Source organism: Octopus bimaculoides, chromosome 20, assembly GCF_046866305.1.
Source record: "Octopus bimaculoides isolate indiv1 chromosome 20, ASM4686630v1, whole genome shotgun sequence".
Lineage (NCBI taxonomy): Eukaryota > Metazoa > Mollusca > Cephalopoda > Octopoda > Octopodidae > Octopus > Octopus bimaculoides.
In genome coordinates, this window is record NC_142947.1 from 6,286,017 (window position 1) to 6,306,325 (window position 20,309).

General features: G+C 39.7%; 2 protein-coding genes across 9 annotated transcripts in view; one reads left to right on the forward strand and one right to left on the reverse strand.

Annotated features, from left to right (window-relative positions):
• The window catches only part of LOC106878803 (H(+)/Cl(-) exchange transporter 3), a 111,404-nt gene extending 106,493 nt beyond the window's left edge, over positions 1-4,911 (forward strand). For 5 of the 8 annotated variants that reach the window (XM_014928143.3, XM_014928141.3, XM_052975048.2 and 2 more), the window contains one exon: positions 3,379-4,019. In XM_014928143.3, the coding sequence (XP_014783629.1) occupies positions 3,379-3,469 (91 nt within the window). In that variant the 3' untranslated portion in view covers positions 3,470-4,019. Of the gene's footprint in view, positions 1-3,378 lie in introns of all 8 variants that reach the window. The other 3 variants (XM_014928142.3, XM_014928144.3, XM_089338703.1) reach the window with 1 other exon arrangement.
• A 7,213-nt stretch (positions 4,912-12,124) lies between these two features.
• LOC106878802 (uncharacterized) lies at positions 12,125-18,042 on the reverse strand. The gene is made up of 2 exons (XM_014928140.3): positions 17,814-18,042; positions 12,125-13,217 (listed from the first exon to the last, which is right to left on the reverse strand). Exons 1-2 carry the CDS (start codon positions 18,040-18,042, stop codon positions 12,931-12,933), a joined length of 516 nt encoding a protein of 171 aa, XP_014783626.3. The 3' UTR covers positions 12,125-12,930.
• Positions 18,043-20,309: the final 2,267 nt, after the last annotated feature.

Here is a 20,309-nt window from a genome sequence, read left to right on the forward strand (position 1 = left end):
GTGAGAAGCAGGGCTCTTCCAAGAGAAGACCAGCTACAGACAGTGTTTGACCCTGATATTTGTTTATGGACATGGCAAAAGTCACACGAAGGGGGAATTGTAGTTTTCTGAATGTAAAAGGAATGTCTGCTCCTGATGGAGTAAGAGGAATTCTTGGAATAAAGACGTGATCCCCTTTTGCACATCCAGAAAGAATGGTAGCCTCGATAACGTGTGACATCATTTTCTAAATAATGCTCATCTGTTATGTTCGGGTTAAAATTTCATCAACATCAAAAATATATGAATTTTCATGGGAGTTATGGCCGTTATGCAAAGAATATAATTTCCAAATTTCATAAAGATCCATTCAGTACTTTTGACGTAGTTTTGGATAAGAAAACAAATGACTAATGTGTGTGTTTGTGTGCATGTGTATGTGTGTGTGATGGGTGTATATATGTATAGATATCTGTATGCATGTATATATGTATATATGTGTACATATTACATGTACATCTATATATATATATATATATATATATATATATATATATATATACATCTACACATATGTATACATATACATGTATGTATAGATCTCTATATATATATACATATACGTGTACATCTATATGTATACATATACATCTCTCTCTCTCTCTCTCTCTCTCTTTTTCTCTCTCTCTCTCTGAAAGTATCTGTCATTACAGTATCGAAATGGTGTACATATACATGTATATGTATACATATACATCTCTCTCTCTTTCTCTCTCTGTGAAAGTATCTGTCACTACAGTATCGAAATGTGATTGTTTCAGTTAGTGGAATAGTTTCATTTTTAAAGTGAAAGTATTTGACTTGAGTGTTTTTGTTTCACTTTTGACACGTAATACTTAAATAGTGGAGGAGATATTATGTTGCCGTGTGCTCGAACTCTGCAAGAAGTTAATAATTTTTTTTTACTAAAACACAACTGGAACCCTAAGTAAGGCATGTGTAAAATTTGAATGAAATTGGTTGCGTAGTTCTCGAGTTTTAGGGATTCACACACACACACAGACAGACAGACAGACATTCTCATTTTTATATATATAGATGAAATAAAATGTACGTTTACGATCAACTTTCTGTAATTAGACTCTGTAAAGTGGTTAGTGTTAGGAAGGGCATCCAGCTGTAGACCTGAAGTCAAAACAGACAATGGTACTTGATATAACACATGGCCTTACCAGCTCCTGTCAATCCATCCGACTCATGACAGCATAGAATATGGATGTTAAATGATGACGTATATATAGCACAGCAATTTGTATTTAATATACTTTGTATATATTTAATTCCTTTTACAATTCTTTAGCTATTGTTATAACTATTATTATCGACGCTAAATGATGGTGATGTCTTTTATGAATATTTTGTGATATAAAGTTCTTTTTCAATATCTCTTTTTTAAATAAAATTGTTATGAATATGTTCCTGAGACAGAATTTTAAAAAGAAAGTGTAATTCCTATTACTCAAACCTTTAAAGGTTCGTGTGACACATAGCTTAGCTAGGAGTGCCAATTGGCCAGAAATGTTAGAGTAACAAGGGACATCTGCTTCTACATCACCAAAATTAAAACAATCAAGCAGTTTTCAGAAATGGTATTCAGATCATACAACTTATTTGTCACCTTGATCTGACAGATTGATAAAGCATTTAACTCTTCTGATGAAGAGAAGAGATGTTTGGTTTGTTGGGGTAGGATGAGCGAAAATTTTATTCTTCCATGTGGGTGGAACACAATGCTTCTAGAACTCAGTTTTGTTGATGTGGACAGATCTTCTCTAGAATCTCATATCACCAGACATCTTGGCCCATTGTCATTTCCTCTGTGAGCCCCAACTTTCGGAGATTGGTCCTCACCACTTCATCCCATGTCTTCCTAGGTCTCACTTTTCCTCAGGTACTATCCATTTTTAGCGACCAGCATTTCTTCATACAACTGTCCTCATTCATACACATCACATATCCAAACCAACAGAGTCTTCTCTCACTTGCATGCTGCATTTGATTCCTCTTATGCTCAACTTTTCTCTCAACACATTTGCACTTTGTCATTAATGCACACTGATGTTGCACTTCCAGCAGAGCATACTGCTTTCATTCCTTTCCAGTCTATGCATATCCCCTGCATTCAGAGCCCATGTCTCACAACCATGGAGTCTAGCTGTTCATGCACAAGCATCATACAATCTACCTTTCACTCTGAGAGAGAGTCCTTTAGTTGCCAACGGAGATAATTGCTCTGAACTTCTTCCATCCTATGCTTATTCTAGAGACAATGCTTTTAGAGCATCCACCCCCATTGCTATTTTGGTCATCTAGGTAACAGAAAATATCTACTACCTCAAGAGCACCTCCTGGGCATTAGAGAGAGCCTGTCTCATGTGCCCTGTGTTTATTGTACCTGCACATTTGCCACACACAAACGTTAATCTACCTGTGATTTCACTACACCTCTTATGTGTCCATAACTTACATTGGGCGCAGCAAATGGAATTCCTTTCCTACATATTGAGCAGGAAAGTGAGTCTTATCTGCTTTCTTGCAAACAACTTTGGTCTTTAAGTTAACTTTAAGGTCCTTTGATTCCAGGTTTTGCTTCCACACCTGGAATTTGTTCTCCAATTCTGCTACAAATTCTGCAGTATAAGTGAGGTCACCAGCATATAGCAGTTCCCACAGACATCCAGTTTTGAATTGCTCTATTATTACTTGGAGGACTATGATGAATCAGAGTGGACTAAGAACTGAGCTCTGGTGAACCCCTACTTGTATGCTGAATTCCTCACTATGTTTGTAGCCAACTCGCACATTACTGACAGCACTGCTGTACATGGCTTATTACAGTCCACTCCTCTACTCCGAAGCTTCCTTAGAGATCACCAGATAACAGAGTGACGCAGGTCAGCAAACTCTAGTGGCTTACTTTTGGCCAAATATTTACCCAGCAGCTGTCTCACTAGGAAGACGGCATTTGTGACACTCCTCCTAGGTTCAAAACCAAACTGCATCTCACTTATATGAGTAAGATTTCACTGCCATTTCTAGCAGATCAAGAAACTTTTACAGACTCCTCCTATCATCATTAACATCTGACTTCCATGCCAGAAGTGATTGGAATTGTTTGACAGGATCCTGACTGCAGCAGTATGGAGAGTGATGTAAGAAGAGTGTGTTAGAGAAATAAGGAGGTGGAGGGGGCAGTTTGAGTGGGTTTCATATTGCCCCATTTAAATAAATGGTTGTTGTAGTACCTTTATTTTTACTATTATTATTATTATTATTATTATTATTATTTGTATTGTACTGGAAGCTTCTTTTATTTATTGTTTGGTTCTTTCATTTCAGGAGACTTTTAGGCATCATAACAAAAAAAGATGTCCTCAGGCATATTGCACAGTTACAAAATCAAGACCCTGAATCGATCCTATTCAACTAGTACCGCCAGGCCCTTGGCACACTAACTAGGCAATAGTCTGACTATGGAGTTTTAATGACACACATACAAGAAATATGGTCTTCTGACACTCCACCAGAGGATGCTTTTTTCCATGGCTCGGCTGCAGCATCCAACATCACCGGTCACCATTGCTGACAATCTTTTATTGCTGCCAGTCTGTCTCTCTCTGTCCCTTTCTGTGTTTGTTGGTTCACTCTGGAGTCGGGGTTTTGGTGATGGCTGATTTTTAGGGAGCCAACAACGTAATTATATTTATTATTATTATTATTATTATTATTATTATTTTCAACACAATAAACACACACGTCAACACGTAGACATACAAATACATAAAAATTGTGTGTGTGTGTGTGTGTGTGCATATATATATACACACACACACACACATACATATAAACTCATTCAAAGCTGTGGATCTATTCATTAAAGACAAAAAAGATGGTTTGTGCCAGTGCGAATCTCAGAGTAGTAATGGAGCTGAATCATTAGCTTTGAACAAATAAACAAACTCTACTAGATATATATTGCATAATGTTTCTCCTGTTTGTATGCTTAAATGTGTGTATATCTATTTAAATGTATACACACATACATAATTGTTTATGTGTGTGTATATATATATACACACACAGTCATATCCATCTACCTTGTAACACCATTATGTAAATTTCCTTATACCTGGCGTAATCTTGTAAACTTTTTTTTAAAAGTAATTCTTTGCTACTGTCTTTTTCAGCAGATGAAGACAAAAATTAATCATCTCTTGTAGAGTCTTTAATGAGAGACAAAACTAGTGATTTTGATTCTATTTCCAAGATGCCGAAAGCCTTGTCATTTAACTATGGCACCTACCTTCGCTTTGAGATTAGATGTGTGTGTGTGTGTGTGTGTGTTTATTTAACATATGGCTATGACTTTCGCATGCATACTTTCTTCAGAATTCACATTGCATTGGTACTCTAGTTATTACTTACACACACACACACGTATTTGAATTCCACACTGCCCTTTGAGAGCTGTGATATTTTGCTGTGAGAACCTTGACCTAACGCTAACCCCTTTGTTTCACTATGATATCTCAAGCTATTTGTAAGGTGTTTGTGTCATCAACATGGGCGAATAAAAGAGACTAACCAATCATCAGTCACAATGAGAGCCCCACTCCTACACATACACACACACACACCCTGTCACAAGTCTTAGATATCTGTTCTTTTGCAGTTCCATCAACAGACTTTTATTTTGTTATTTTTGTGGGGAAGACGGAGGTATTTATTTACTTTATTTTTTTTTTGTTCAATTAATCAGGCAATTTAATTAATTATAACAGTTGTTAATTATACATTTTTTCTCTGTCATTATATATCCCTTAATATTATTTAACATACATAAAACAAACAGGTCATTCCTTTTTATTTTCATTTTTTTGTCTGTGTTTTTCTTTCCTTTTAACATATTTCAGTTTGATTTTTGGAAAGAAAAATTCAAACCCCAAATTTCTCCCCTTTTCCCTATGTAAGCCCTTATTTTTGTTATTTATGGGTTTTTACTCAGAACCTGATGACGCTCCCCACTCTTCCCTCCTGTCCATAAAAGATAAAATTTTACTAATTTACTTTTCCTCTCTTACCTCCCACCCTCTCCCTATCCCCACCACTGCCATTCGACAGATCTATTTCCTTATTAGATTCTTTTACCAGTTTCAGTCATCTGACTGTGGTCATACTGGAGCAATACTTTCATGTTTTAGTTGATCATATTGTCTCCTGTACTTGTAGAGGTTTATATTTTCTTGACTGGTTCAGTTTTACATTTTAGCAAAAAGATCGCAACTTGGACTGTCTTGCACTGTTACACACACACACACATATATATATATATATATATATATATATATATACAAGCACTAAACTAGTGCATGCCTGTATATATATATATATGTATATATATATATATATATATATATATGTGTATATACACACATACAAACACACGTGTGTGTGTGTATAGTTGTAAATGAGTGTCACTGTAAGTTTAGTTGTGTCATTCATTTTCAATGTTTTCTGAAAACATCTTCAGCCATAGCACTGTCTATATTCAAAGGACTATGGGGGAACATGTTACGTTACTTGGAAACAGATGAAGGTTGCTGACAGGAAGGCCATCCTGCCATAGCAAAGTCTGCCTCAAATCATATCATCTGATTTGTGCAATCATAGAAAAGTGAACATGACAAATAATGAGGATGATGACGATGACAAAGGGGATGACAGATCTTGGATAGTTTCCATCAACTGATTTTTAGACATTGAGGATTTGAGGATGGGGGTGTTGGATAAAAAATGTCTTTGCAATAGTGAAGGAATACACTAGATTTGACAGTTACAGAGAAAAAAACCAGCAAGATGTTGCAGAAGTTTCCTTGACCTAGGTTGTACAACAGGTTGTAGTACCTATTGTTAACCATTTTACCATTCCAGTACTTTGCCTTTGCACTAATCATGCCATAGTCTGACCCCCGTAAAGAACTAAGCAGATAAATGTATTAACATGTATGCATCTAAATTTGTCTGTGTGCATGTGTGTGTGTGTGTGTGTGTGTGTATGTGCATCATACATATGCACACACACGCATGCATGTAGTGTACTGATCTGTTATTGGCAAGATGAACAAAACTCTATCCAGTGAGAGATGAATATCACTTGCTAAACACGGGATTCAAATGCAATCAGACTATCAGTTTCACACTATACAAGCTCGTCTGATTACTGTTTTATCAGAGGCATGAAACTTATTGTAGCTCACATTTAAATCCTGTAGATATGAAATGATATATAAGGCATATGTTGTACAATACATATAAATATTCATAGTGCAAATATTAGCTGATACAGAATAAAATATGTTCAGTAGAGAGTAGAAATGTGTTTATTATAACAAAATATGACAATGTACTTGTGTTTTGCCATTGGCTGACCACAACTGTTGTGACCAACTGAGGGTAAAACTCAGGTGAATAATACGGATATGTATTTGAATTTAGAAACCTGGGATAAAAGAAAAGGACTTAATGCAAAGGTCAAGTTTATATATTTATTTGAAGTTCAAACTTCTTTTTGTTGCTGCCCCGAATTGGTGAATTGTCCAAGCAAAAATGTGAAATTTGAAGAAGCAACCAAAGAAAGCTTTGGCAACACACAGACACACACACATTTATATATACATACATAATGAACAACACAGGAGGAACAAGAATTAACATATAGGGTATAAGCTTAATGTATGTATATATGCATACGGATATGTGTATGTAAGTATATATATGTGTGTGTATGTATATATTCATATATATATATATATATATATAATGTATCAATGTGTGTGCATAAAGCACACACATTGATACATATAATCATATATAAATCACTAAACACTTTCAAAATAAAACTGTAGCAAACACTTCTATGTTCTCTGTATATCATTGTATACATGTATATATACATATTTTTGCATGTGTGCTTGAAATGGCTTTGTATATAATACTCAATATGACTGAGTGTATGTGTGTAATTAAAATGTCTTTGTAAATAATCTTCAATAAAACTTTATGTACTGTATTTATATGAATGACTATGTGTATGTAGGCTCATATATATATATATATATATATATATATATATATATATATATATATATACGTGTATGTTTGTGTGTGTGTGTGTGTGCGCATGTTATTTATGCATATATCCTATTTGTGTATATACATATCAAATTATATATTTGCTATTTGTGGGAGGGATTCCCACAAAGAATATATTTCTATCCTAAACGTGTCAGGCTCTCATTCTCACTGTCTGATACTGTTGTGTGTGTGTATTTATAAGGTGAATGTTTGTGCTCACAAGCAGGAAAAGAAGTACTCAATACATGAGGTAAAGAATGTGTTGTACTCATTTCCAACCCTCACCTTACTGGCAGCATCTCTGTACACGGCTCGCACAGCTCTCACTAACCATTCTTCTATCCCAAGTTTCCTCATTGACCACCAGATAAGGGATCGGGGGACCCTGTCAAAGGCTTTCTCCATGTCAACGAAAGCCAGATGCTTCAGCTTCTTAAATTGTAATTCTGAGCTTAATGTTGCTGAGTATTGTATCATTAGAATAAATACATATATATATATATATATATATATATATATATATATATATATATAGAGAGAGAGAGAGAGCATATGAGTGTGTGTGTGTATATATATATATATATATATGAATGATATATAATTACTGCATGTGATGCAGTGTATCATTTAGTATGTATATATGTATATATATATATATATATATATATATATATATATAAATATATATATATATATATATATATATATATATATATATATATATATGGACTTCCAAAAGTTTCTCTCAATTGAAATCTGTTTTCACCTCTTCCTTTCCCAGCATCTTTACCACTTGGCTATCATCCATGAATTTCCCTCCTAAGCTCTCTCTTCTCATTTCCATCACTTTTTGTTCCTCATCTCTCTTCCCCTTCTATTCTTCTCATTCTCCACCTTCGCTTTTCTATCACCAACCTCTCTCTTTTCTTTCAATCTCTCTCCTCTCTCACTATCCTTATTTTCCCCTCCTTTTACATATTTTACTCTCTGCTTACACATGACTGCCTCTCTCTCTCTCTCTCTCTCCCCCCTACCCCCTCTCTACTATCCTTCCAACATGATAGAAAAGTGAAACAAACTAATAAAAAGAAAAAAAACAAATTTTAAATGGATGCAAGACTGTAGCTTGTGTGTATAAGATTTAGTCTACTCTGACCCAGGTAGGGGATGCCTTAAGTTTCAAAGTCCATATTTGTAGATAATAATTCAATGCTTATGTTTCTTATGGATCTCTCATCAGTCTGAAGATGGTGAGGTTGACTTGAGATCATGTGATCCAGAGGGACAGAATTAATTGGTAGGGTATGGGAGGGGGTGCATTTAGTGGAAATTTCTTACTAAATCCTGGCGGTTGCTTAGGTGTCTTATGTTTCTTTTTTATGCTGTGTGTGTGTGTTCTTTGTGTCAGACTTATCACTGTTACATATTTGTAGATTAATGTGGGTATGTATTAGGTATTGTCAAAGTCGTGTGGATATTCTATTATACTTTCCTGCAGATAAGAGATGAGACTTGATGTACCAGCATCATCTGAAGATCTTACTTTCACTCTTATTGTTCAGTTATATATTTTTTTAGATTTTAATCCTTCTAATTTCTGGAAGTTCTCAATTAGGTAAAGTGTACATTTTTTTGTTCCTCTGATGTTATTATTATGGCCAAATTCCAACCCAGCCTACATCAACCAAGTCCACCCAGCACACTTCTCGGTCCATCATCACTACCTGAAGGTCCTGGATGTACTCCAGGCTTAGAGTCTGTGATCAAGTTGTCAATGTATGGCAATGGCTTCTTCTTACATCACCATGAAGTGGGTTCTACAAAACTAATTTGGATGCTTCCAGTGTAGGATGGTGCACGCAGTGACCAGATAGTCACAGCCATCTTTGGTTGATCTTCTCACTAACTTTTGGCAGGTCTCCTTAAAGCCATTCATTTGTTATATGTTGCTGTTGTGTTTCATCCATTTCCTTAGACATGAAGTGCTGTATCATCAGTGAAGTCCAGGTCAGTGATGGTTACTGCTCGTACTCTCTGCAATCTTTATCAGTTCAGGGCGAGACCAAGGTCTTTGTCACTGTTGTCTATTAGCCTGACACGTTGCATAATCCAATACAATTGCAAACAGGTATGGTGCAAGTGTATCTCCTTGTAGCTCCTCAGCTAGTATTTGAAACAATTCTGTTTCTCCATCAGATGATAACAAACAAGCTCTGCACTTCTCATAGGTCTTTGCAATGACAAAAACTAGTTCTTTTGGAATGCCATTTTCTCAAAGAATCTTCAACATTTTGTAACGATGGATGCTGTCAAATGCTTTGCTGAAGTCCGCAAAGGTTATAACAGCAAGTAACTGTCTTGATATAACTACTTCTCTGATAAACCTCAGGGCTAAAATATGAGGTGTTGCGGATCTCCTTAGTCTAAATCCATTTTGATTTGGTCTCAGATGGTTATAACTTCAGGTGGAGGAGGATTCCCTCAGGACCAGCAGCTTTTCTCCCCTTCAATTCATTCTTGGCACTCTGAAGTTCTTCCAAATCAAAGGTCCAGTTTTATATGTGAGCTCATTGAAAACAGGTTGAATCTCTTCAACTTCATTGCTTACAAGGAGAGACTTTCTGAGCAATTGACTGAAAGGTTGACACCACTTTTGGACACACTCCTCTTTGCTCTTTCCATCTTTGTTGCTTTCCTTCTTCTGCTCATTGATCAATTTCCAGCTTTCCCTGTGCATTGACTTTGTATCTGCTGCTTTGACTTGGTCGATCACGCAGTCCAATTGCTGTTCCTCAATGGTGTCATAGGCATTTTGAAGAATGGCTTTGGCAGCTTGTAATTCCAGCCTATGTTCTCCATTTGGCTTCTCTTGATAACAGTTAAATGCACTTTGCACATTATTCTATGAATATGCCTCCTACTTTGATGACTGCTTCAATTTGGGATCAGAATCATTGACATTCCGTCACCAAATGGTCCATATTCATTTCAGATATCACCTGGACAGTGGCAGCCTTCAGTGAAGCTATAGTATTGTGAGGATGTCGATTAGTCTCTCTTTCAACAAGGTCCCATACATAATGGGCCATGGGATTAAAGTGTGATGAGTTCCAAGGCTACTAGTTTGGTGTTAATGATCATAAAAAATGTTTGTGTTATATAGGCTTTTAGAGAAGGTGCTGAGTCTTGTTGGAACATGTGTGACCTACCACTGCATTCATTGTCCATCCAGGCCTTAATAACTGCCTACAAGACCTCAATTCTAGAATCCTGTGTGACAATGAGGTGCTACAGCATGACTGTTGTTACTCACCACTTCTAAAGCCACCATAGTTGCTGGCAACTTAGTGTGCATCACTCTGCAGACATCAGAAGCATGTGCACATAACCCTTTGTCATTTCTCCTCTTAGATTTTTGGTCTTAGTCAAAGTTTTTCTCATCCAAACAACCAAAGTAAGTCTTGTTCATGGAGCTTATTAAACTTGTTAAGTAACCACTTGGAAATCAGGCAGTTTCCCTGAGTCTGTAGACATGAATTGGCCTTTCCTCAGTGCATACAACTTGGATGGAATATCCTTGTACACTACAGTTCTGAGGTTACCAATTCCACCCAAAGTTTATGAACAAAAGTTCTTACAACATTTAGAAAGCTGGTAATTTCTAAATTTCTATGTTCCACAAATATGGCAACAATGTCTGTATTTCTTCATTTCTTGTGTTAGCATTTTGTCTTTCACAGGGGATCTGAAAGGAATAAAAATTTTTTAATTGGCTTCAAGAGAGTAATGTACTGATTAGTGAAGTGTCCTCATACCCGTCACACTCTGTACACATAAGCAGAGTGTGTCTCTGTGTGTGTGTGTGTGTGTATTTAGAGAATGTAATAACTGCTATATCATGGTATCTTGCTAATATTCAAGAATTTGGAGACAGCAATTTTCAATGAACTTTCATAGTAACAAGATCTCCAACAGCTGTGAAAGCCTACTGGAAAACAGTGAAGCCAAAGACCTTGACATGTAACCAAGCTACAGGTGAAACATATGTATAGATACTCTGTGATTGTATTGAACCATTTGGTGTGTTATATGAAAAAATAAAATAGCATTTAACCATTTTGTCTACAAATATATCCTCATCATTTAACGTCTGTTTTCCATGCTGGCATGGGTTGGATGGTTGACAGGATCTAGTAAACTGTAAGGCCATGTCAGGCTTCAGTGTCAGCTTTGGTTTGGTTCCGATGACTCTGCCCTTCCTAATGCCAACTGCTTTACAGTGCTTACTGGGTGCTTTTTTGTGTCACCAGCACTAGTGAGGTTGCTGTGTGACTTGCAAGACAGGAAAAGTAAAGTGGGGGAGGGGGTCTCCCACTACTAAGAGGTGGATTTATGTCAGACACAGGTACCTTACCAACAGGAGATACATGGTTGGAAGAGATGAGAAGGCGGCAGTGATAGAGGGCCAGAAAGTGAGCATAAGGGAGGATACAGACAGTGGACGATGGGGAGGGGATGAGAAAGTAAGAGGAGAGTAGCCTGATTAGAGATTGGGGAGGAGAGAGAGGTAAAGAAGGATGGTGGGTGTGGTATGGAGAGGGGCTAGGGTGAGAGATATTGGATAAAACAGAAACTAGAGGGTAGGAGTAGTGGAGAGAAATATTTAGAGGTGTATATAAGAGACCTAATTAAAGGGGCAAGATGATAGACATGAGAGGGTATTGAGAACGATAGGAGATAAGGGAGGCGTTAAGAAGGGAGAGAGCAGTGGCTCAAGGCACAGCTGGTGAGTAGATAGGTGTGTGTGTGTAAATATAGTAAAACTGAAGCTGAGTTTGTCTCACGACTTGAGTTTCACATCGATGCAATCAGATGTGATCACACTAGCATGAAACTCAAGTTACAAGACAATCTTTCAGTTTCAATTAAAAAAAAAAAAGAACAAACTATATCCTCTACAACATTTATTGAGTACTCCTTTCTCGTTTGTTCAACATTAATATATATTGACTGAAAAGTCTGTAGGCTGATGAAGTTACTCTCATGAAATGGGATCAAATGAGGTTTATTTTTTCAACATAGTTCCACATTCTTCTTGCATCGGTGTTGCAGTACTTGAATCCCATTGCTGAAGAATCTTTCATCCTGTTGGTCAAAAAAAGTCATCAACAACAGATATGACATCATCACCACTGCTATACTGGTCCCTGACCAAATATTTTTTCTTATTGGGGTACAGATGATTGGTAGATGGGGCCAGAGAGTAATCAACCGGTTCAAAACTGCAGCAATGCCTTGTGTTGTAGAGCATTGTTCTGATCAAACAAGACTTCTTTAATAAATTTTCCTGGGCGTTGGGGTTTTGATAGCCTCAGCAAGTTGCCATGGTACTCTTCACTGATGTTGGGGTCCTTTTGATGATAGTTGATAAACACAATGCCCTTTGCATCCAAAAAAAAGACAACTGAGGCCGTCCTCTTCCCTGCAGATGAAACGACCTTGACCTTCTTTAAAGCTGGTGAGGAAGGTTGTTTCCGCTGCATGGATTGCCTCTTTGTTTCTAGCTCATCCTGGATTAGGAAACATTCAAGGAAACCAACTGGATCTGCCTCAATGTCAGATATCCCTGTGATGTGATTACCCACCAAGCAGAAACCTTTGTCATGCCAGGTTCATTGTGCTGAATATTCTTGACTCTCCCATGGGATCTGCTAATAGCATTGGCTATTTGATTCATAGTCAATTACCTGTCATCCATCACCATGTGGTGAACTTAATGTTTTCGTCAGTGGTGGCAGCTCCACACCTTGGGTCATCTTCAAGACTCTCCCTTCCCCTCCTAAATTCAGCTGCCCACTTTTGCACTGTTGATGAAGCTGGAGCATCATCCCCTAATGTAGCAACCATATCAGCATGAACGTCCCTGGGAGTTGAACCTTTTTTCTGTAGGGACTCGATAACACCACGTGCCAAGTTTCGTCCATCTTCAAGAGAAGCAACTATTAGTTTTGAAGTCTTCTTTGAACAGTCAGTTGTCTGTTTACCTGGAAAGAAACAATGAAGTTATTAATAAGATGAGTTGCAATTAAGGTGTGCAAGATTTCAACATCTTTGGCAACAGCCCTTCATAGTCAGCCTTTGAACTTTGCTTTGCAACCTACTTTCATGTGTGTATGTGTAAATAAAGCAATTAAGGATATGAAGACAGGAAAAGCCTCTAACCCATCAGGAATCACAGCCAATATTCTTAAAATATCTGGCAGAGAGTCATATGGCCTAGCTACCTGGAAGGGGTCATACCTAATGACTAGCAAAACAGCATTATAGTCAACTGCTACAAAGGTAAAGGTGATTCCTCAGATAGTAATTACAAAGATATCAAACTGCAGGATAAGGTCATGAAAGTTACAGAAAGGGTCACAACTCAATTAGAAAGAGAGTTAACTTAGAATGAAATGCAATTTGCTTTTGTGTCAGGGAGAAGCACTACTTATGTTCTCTTTGTTGTAAAGTAACTACAGTAGTATTTAGCAAAAAACAAGCCACTATATTTGGTATTTGTTAACATGGAGGAAGCCTATAACAAGGTCCCTCTTTCCCTCATCTGCTGATCAATGCAGAAGCTGGGTGTAGATGAGTCCGTGAAAACTGTCCAAGTCATGTACAGTGATGCTGATAGTAAGGTGAACGTTGGTAATGAGTATAGCAATGAATTTAGTGCACAGGTGGGAGTTTACCAAAGATTGGTTCTCTTGTTTATCATAGCCTTCCAGCCTATGATAAAATTTAAAACTGGTTGCCCATGGGAGCTTCTGTATGCTGATCACCTTGTTCTTATAATTGAATCTATAGTAGAATTAGATAAGAAACTTCAGATGTGGAAGCAAGGCATGGAATCAGAGGACCTTAAATTTAATTTATCAAAGACCAAAGTACCAGTGAACAGGAATGCAGACAAATTACTAATCCCTTCAGGAAAATAGCTTAGTTCAATATTTAGAAAAGGTGTTGGTAGAGATTCCATACGGTGTACCCAGTGCAAGTTATGAACACACACAAGAGGTGCAGTGGAATAACAGGAAGATTAATAGAGAAAGTAGTCATTATGTGTGCAGATGTGAAGACACAATAAACACTAAGAATGTATAAGAAATAAACTTGCTCAAATGCACAGCAGGGTTCTTAAAGGTAGTGGTTTCCATTATCCAGGTGACCAAATTAGTAATGATGGGGGACTTCTAGAAGTGTAGTTACTAGAATAAGAACTGGCCAGGAAAAAGTTCCAAGGTTGGTAACAAAGGGCCTCTCACTCAGAGTGAAAGACAGATTGTATGATAGCTGTGTACAGACAGCTATGCTACATGGCAGTAAAGCATGGGCTGTAACTGCAGAAAGAAATGAAGTCAACGGGTTCCTCTGTATGTAAGAAAAACAAGACCAAATTTGTGCAGCTGGATATATCAAACTATTATCCATCCATTCACCCAGTTGTACTAAATAAGGCATTATTATTCACAAAAGCTAACTCCGACCTCACCAGAGACAAAATTGAAATAACTTTAGCGGCTAGGAGCATTATAGTAGAATACGGAGTGGCATCTAATGATTCAGTACGATTAACGAATTGGAATATACCACCGGATGGCTTTTACTTTTTACAGCTAACTAACGTGTTGTGCTTCTCAAGATTTTCCACAACGTGGTCTGGTGGTAGACCAGCCAGTATGTTCTTAAATCTTGTATCGGGTATACACAATATTTTAGTCTTAAATCCACTTAACCACAGAGCATTGTTGTAAACAGGGGCATGTAAATCAAAAATTTCCTTATTGACAGACAAATGAGATATTCTTATTGAAATAGCAGTAACAATTCTATCTGTAGTGAATTTTGGATGATTTGAGATGCCTTAATATAGGAGATAGATTTGTTAGGCTTGTGAAAAGGATAATACAAACCCATATTCACATACATATATATATATATATATTTCTTTTCACCCTTTTAAAGCCTAACCAGGCTCATGAGCCCGGTCTCTATGGCGTATGTGTTCGCCCCAGCTGGACGAGACGCCAGTCCATCGCAGCGTTACTAAAGAAACAAGAAGAAAGTTGGGGGCGAAAGAGTACAACACGGGTCGCCACCACCCCCTGCCGGAGCCTCAGGTATTTTCACTCAATAAACACACACAACGCCCGGTCTGGGAATCGAAACCGCGAGTCCGCTGCCCTAACCACTGGGCCATTTTAAAGCCTAGCCAGGCTCATGGGCCCGGTTTCCCGGTTTCAATCGTGTACGTGTTCCCCAGCTGCACCGGACGCCAGTCCATTGCAGTGTTACTCATTTTTGCCAGCTGAGTGGACTGGAGCAACGTGAAATGAAGTGTTTTGCTCAAGAACACAACGCGTCGCCCGGTCCAGGAATCGAAACCACAATCTTACGATCATGGTGCTGACACCCTAACCACTCAGCCACGCCCCCCACACACATATGTAATGAAAGATTAAAGAGGTGAACTCTTTTCAGGAAACAACAGCGTAGGGCTCAATTTATTGAGCATTTAGATTAAAGTATAAATTAGAAAGGGACAAATTTCATGGTCATTAATACTCCTCTTCATCACATCTAATCACAGTCGGTATAAAAAAAGTGATTGATTATCTCCCTTTGACTTACGACCTCAGCCATGTCAGGCGAAGTTCAAATGGACAGGAGTTGACCTATTTAGGTACAAACTCTGCTGCAGTACGTCTGTCCTTCTAGCTGCCACGATTATATTATAAATCCGGTGGTCAACAGACAGGAAGGAGGAAAAAGGCCTAGCAGGCAGACGAGAAAGGTCTACGACACAACAGGTTTTGGCGACCGCAGAGACCCAGAGCAATGTTTGAAGTTCCACAGCAGACTACTGTCTCAGATGAACTACGTACACACACACACACACACACACACAAACACAAGCATATATTGGATCTAGTTCAAAACGGGGGCACCAGTTTTCATTTATGTTTTATGTAGTGTTTTTGGTACCGAAAGACTTTCAAACTTCGTATACTTATCTATTTTGTGTTATAGAACAGAAAAAAAAAATTTATTTTTGTATTCGGAGTTATTTCATGTAAAAAATTGTCTTATTTCGATAATTTCAACCAATCATTGACAAGTATTCAGCTGTTTACAGTTACTCTTTTGGCAGTTTAAGCGGTGTAAAGCGTATTTAATCTCCAAGGGTTAGGGTTAGTCCTAGAAATAGCAGCCAAATATTCCTCAAATCACGGTACATAGAAAATTAGCGAAAAGTTGTTGAACAGAAAATAAATACAAACGCAGATACGCACAGCGTATATAATTGACTTGCCCCTTCCCTCAAAAACCAGGCCTTGTGCCTATAATAGAAAGGTTTATTAGCTACTGCCAATATGCTTCAGCCATTTTTTTGACAAGGAAATAATAATTTTATCACCGCCAGAATCGTTTGTTTACGTAGTCAGCACTTACTGTATTCGACTGAATGGACGTCAGTCATTGGTTGAAATTACAGAAATACGACAACTTTAACATGAAATAACTTGCGATGTACGTTTTTTTTTTGTTAAGAAGACTAAGAGAAAAAGATGTTTTATATGACACATTCTACCAGTGTCCCAAGTTTCAAAGTGTTTCGTTAAGAAAATACTGGTGCCTCCGTTTTGAACTAGATCCCATATATTCAATTTCTGACATATCACTTCCACAGATGTACCCTGTTTCTATTTCTAGCAACTCGTAGCAGTTGTCAGCATTTTGCATGTAGTGAAGAATTATGTGTACCAACGACAAATTAAGTCCAGTGAATAAATTATTTTTACTATGAATTCACTCATTTGTTTACTTCAAAGGCCCACACATTCCTGGCGCATCTGTTCACCATGACACACGTTTAACCACTACAAATACGAAAGAAATCTTACGGCTGTTTCTGCGAAGAAGTGTGTAGATGAATCCCTTTCAACTTCAATAATCTACATTTCCTTCATCAGAAAATATGCACGGATTCAGAATTTTAAATAAAATCATAAAATTAGTCATGATATTGTAAGAATATTTTGAAGCTGTTGTAATTATTTTCAAGTATAAAAATTTTATAAATTCCGGGATTTCAGGTGATTGAACAAACGTTCTTTATTTCCCACAGGGAGCTAAACATAAAGAGGACAATACAAATGAAAGTGGGGATCGATATACCGAATGGTTTTACACATAAAGATGATTAGTAGCTAAAAAATTTTGATTTAAACGAATGATAGACAAACCAGTTACAAAACAATGATGTGGGTGACGGGTTCTGTTTCGAGTGCGCAATCCCCGTGCCACCATTGCAACCTTTTGATGACCTTATGGATACACTATGCGGGCGCATTCATTCTCATCATGTTCGCAACAGCCTTCCATCTTTTCCCATATATATCAGGCGACAGGCATTTTCTCTCCAAACCTTATTTTCCTCCTAAGGGTTAGAACCTCTTTCGCTATAGAAACCACAGCAATAAAACAAGTATTACCTTCCTTTTTAAAAGAGGAAGGAGAAACAATCTTTTGTGGTGTGATGGAGGAAAAAGACAACAAGAAGCAAAAGGACAGAATGAAATGTTGGACCTTACCTTGTCGACCGCAGCGGAGTACGCGATCGCTCCTGATCAGAACACGTCTTTCTCGTAACCTTTCTGTTTTCTGACTGACTCCACGTGCTAGCCTTCGACCGCGTGTCGCCGACTTCCGATCTGACCCTTCCGGTCTGGCTTCACCTCTGTTTGCCTCACCCCTCTCCACCACAACACACAGCTCATCACAGCCCATAACACCACACGCCCCCCCTGATCTATAGATCATTCAACCGGCTCTCCCACTCACTCCTCGCTCCCGAACTACCTTAATTGGTTTCATAATCAGCCAACCAGGGAGGAGGGTACCGCTCCCTCTGTGGTCGCTGTGCGACCCTGGGACTGGCCTGAGTTCCTGGCGCGCTGCCTTCATCATCCTGCCCACTGCAGCTGGTTCCATCCTCTGAAGCACTGACAATCTTCCGCACATCCAAAACATGGCGTGGCATACCATCGACTGAGACGTTGTTCTTTGAATTGATGGAGGTTATAGTTCCTTTCCCCCATTGTGATGTGCACCGTGCATTTGGGGGTTTTACCCAAACTTCTTCCCCGATCTGCACGAAGGTGTGCTCTTCTTCTCCCCGGAGTCGCATTGATGCAATACACGGGTGCCTCCACTCGTACCTGAATATTGCCCTGTGTGGCACCGACTCCTCAGCCTGTCCTGACCTGGGCGACATATTGTACCAAAATACGGCCTCGATTGGCGAAATTTGGCCCCTCTCTGCCATGGTCTTGATGGTACGATGATGCCTTTCCACCACTCCATTACCACTTGGCCGGTATGCCGCTCTGAAGAAGCGGCTGACCAGCCACCCGTCAAGCATTTCTTTCAGCACCTCCGAGCGAAATGCAGTGCCATTATCCAGCAGCAGCTCATCCACGGGGCCTCGTTCCAGGAATATCCCATTTAATACTCCTGCGATTTCCTCTGCAGTCCCCGTCTTCATCTCCCTCCATATGGCCATCCGCCCCGGTCCGCAGTCAACCATTGAGAGGTACGTCCCCTGCCGGTAGTGTGTTACGTCCACTGCCAGTCGTTTCCAGTTGTGGGCCACTGGAATACTTCCCGCCTCATGTACGCCCGGAGCAGGGTCAATAGACTGGCACCTGTCACAACTGCTAACCACTCTCTGCACGCTCCGCCTCGTTACCTCGGAGTCAACCTTCCTGGCGAGGAACAACGTCCTGTCCACTCCCATGTGATGCATGGTATGCAGTCTCCTCAACTCCGAGTCACTCAGACAGCATACTGCAGCCACAGCCTGCTCCGCATCCTCTGGCACCTGCAACCAAGCTCGCTTTACCCTGGTTAGGACGTCTGCCCTGTTCTTTTCGGAAGGCACAAAAATTACGCTCAGCTCCAGATCGAACTCAGCGGTTAGCTCCCGCAATATTCCCAATCGGCGCTTTACCAGCATCTCTGCAGCCCCTTTGGTTCGCACCCTCCGCTCATTGGTGAAGACTGTCGTCACCCAACCAAGCACAGTGGCCGAATCGGTTCTAATCTCGATGGTGCACAGCCCCCACTTCAAGGCCAGGTTCACCCCCTTCAGCACGGCATCCAACTCCGCCACTTTGATATGGTTGCAGTCATCCATCTTCCTGAGCCAGGCTGCATCTTCCACCACGGTGCCTCCCATTTCCAAGACAACCCCTATTGCGATGCTACTGGTGTCACACCAAACGATCCCACTCTTTGAATTGGGAACATACCAACTGCCCCTCACTGGATCCTCTGCTCTCACTCTGACCAAGACTTCCTGCATCATGTCGGTCGTTTTCTCCCCAACTCTGTCATTCCACTTTGCTCCTTCGTCTCGTCTCTTGATGAAGCTACATGCTGTCCGAAGCCATCCTGCAACCGGGTAATGTCCCACCAGCTTCCCGCACACCGAGAACAGTTCCCGCCTACTCACGCTGGTGTCCAGTTCAGGGATCTCGTTTCCTCTCCGGAACACCAGCTCGCCCGATCTGTCTTTTTGTAGCTTCAGCCCCAGCGCAGCTCCCCCCCACCACCATCGACTCAGGCGGCTTCGCAATCAGCCCGAACCTCTCCAGGTGTCTCACTACCTCGGTGGCTGGCACTACAGTCTCGTCAACCAAAATGTCGTCGATGTAGGAACTGGTGGCCTTCCTTATCCTCTCCTCTTTTCCCTAGGACGGACTTGAGCACCATCGCCATAATTTTCGGAGCGGAATTCAGCCCGAAACCCAGCCTGGTTAAACAGTACGTCCGGTCCTTGTACCGCACCAGCTGGTATCGCCACAGCTTGTCACTCACACGGAGCTGCAAATATGCCGACTTCAAGTCGACGATCGTCGCTGCCCCGGTCGACTGTCTCCACACACGTAACGTCTCACCGCAAACGTCCGTTGCCTCGCCTCCCGTGTGGCACGATATATGGTCGTTCAGTTCCCTAAAGTCCAGCACCGGTCTGACTTTTCCTTTCGTCGGCTGCACCACCGCCATCAGAGGCAGCACTCCACTCA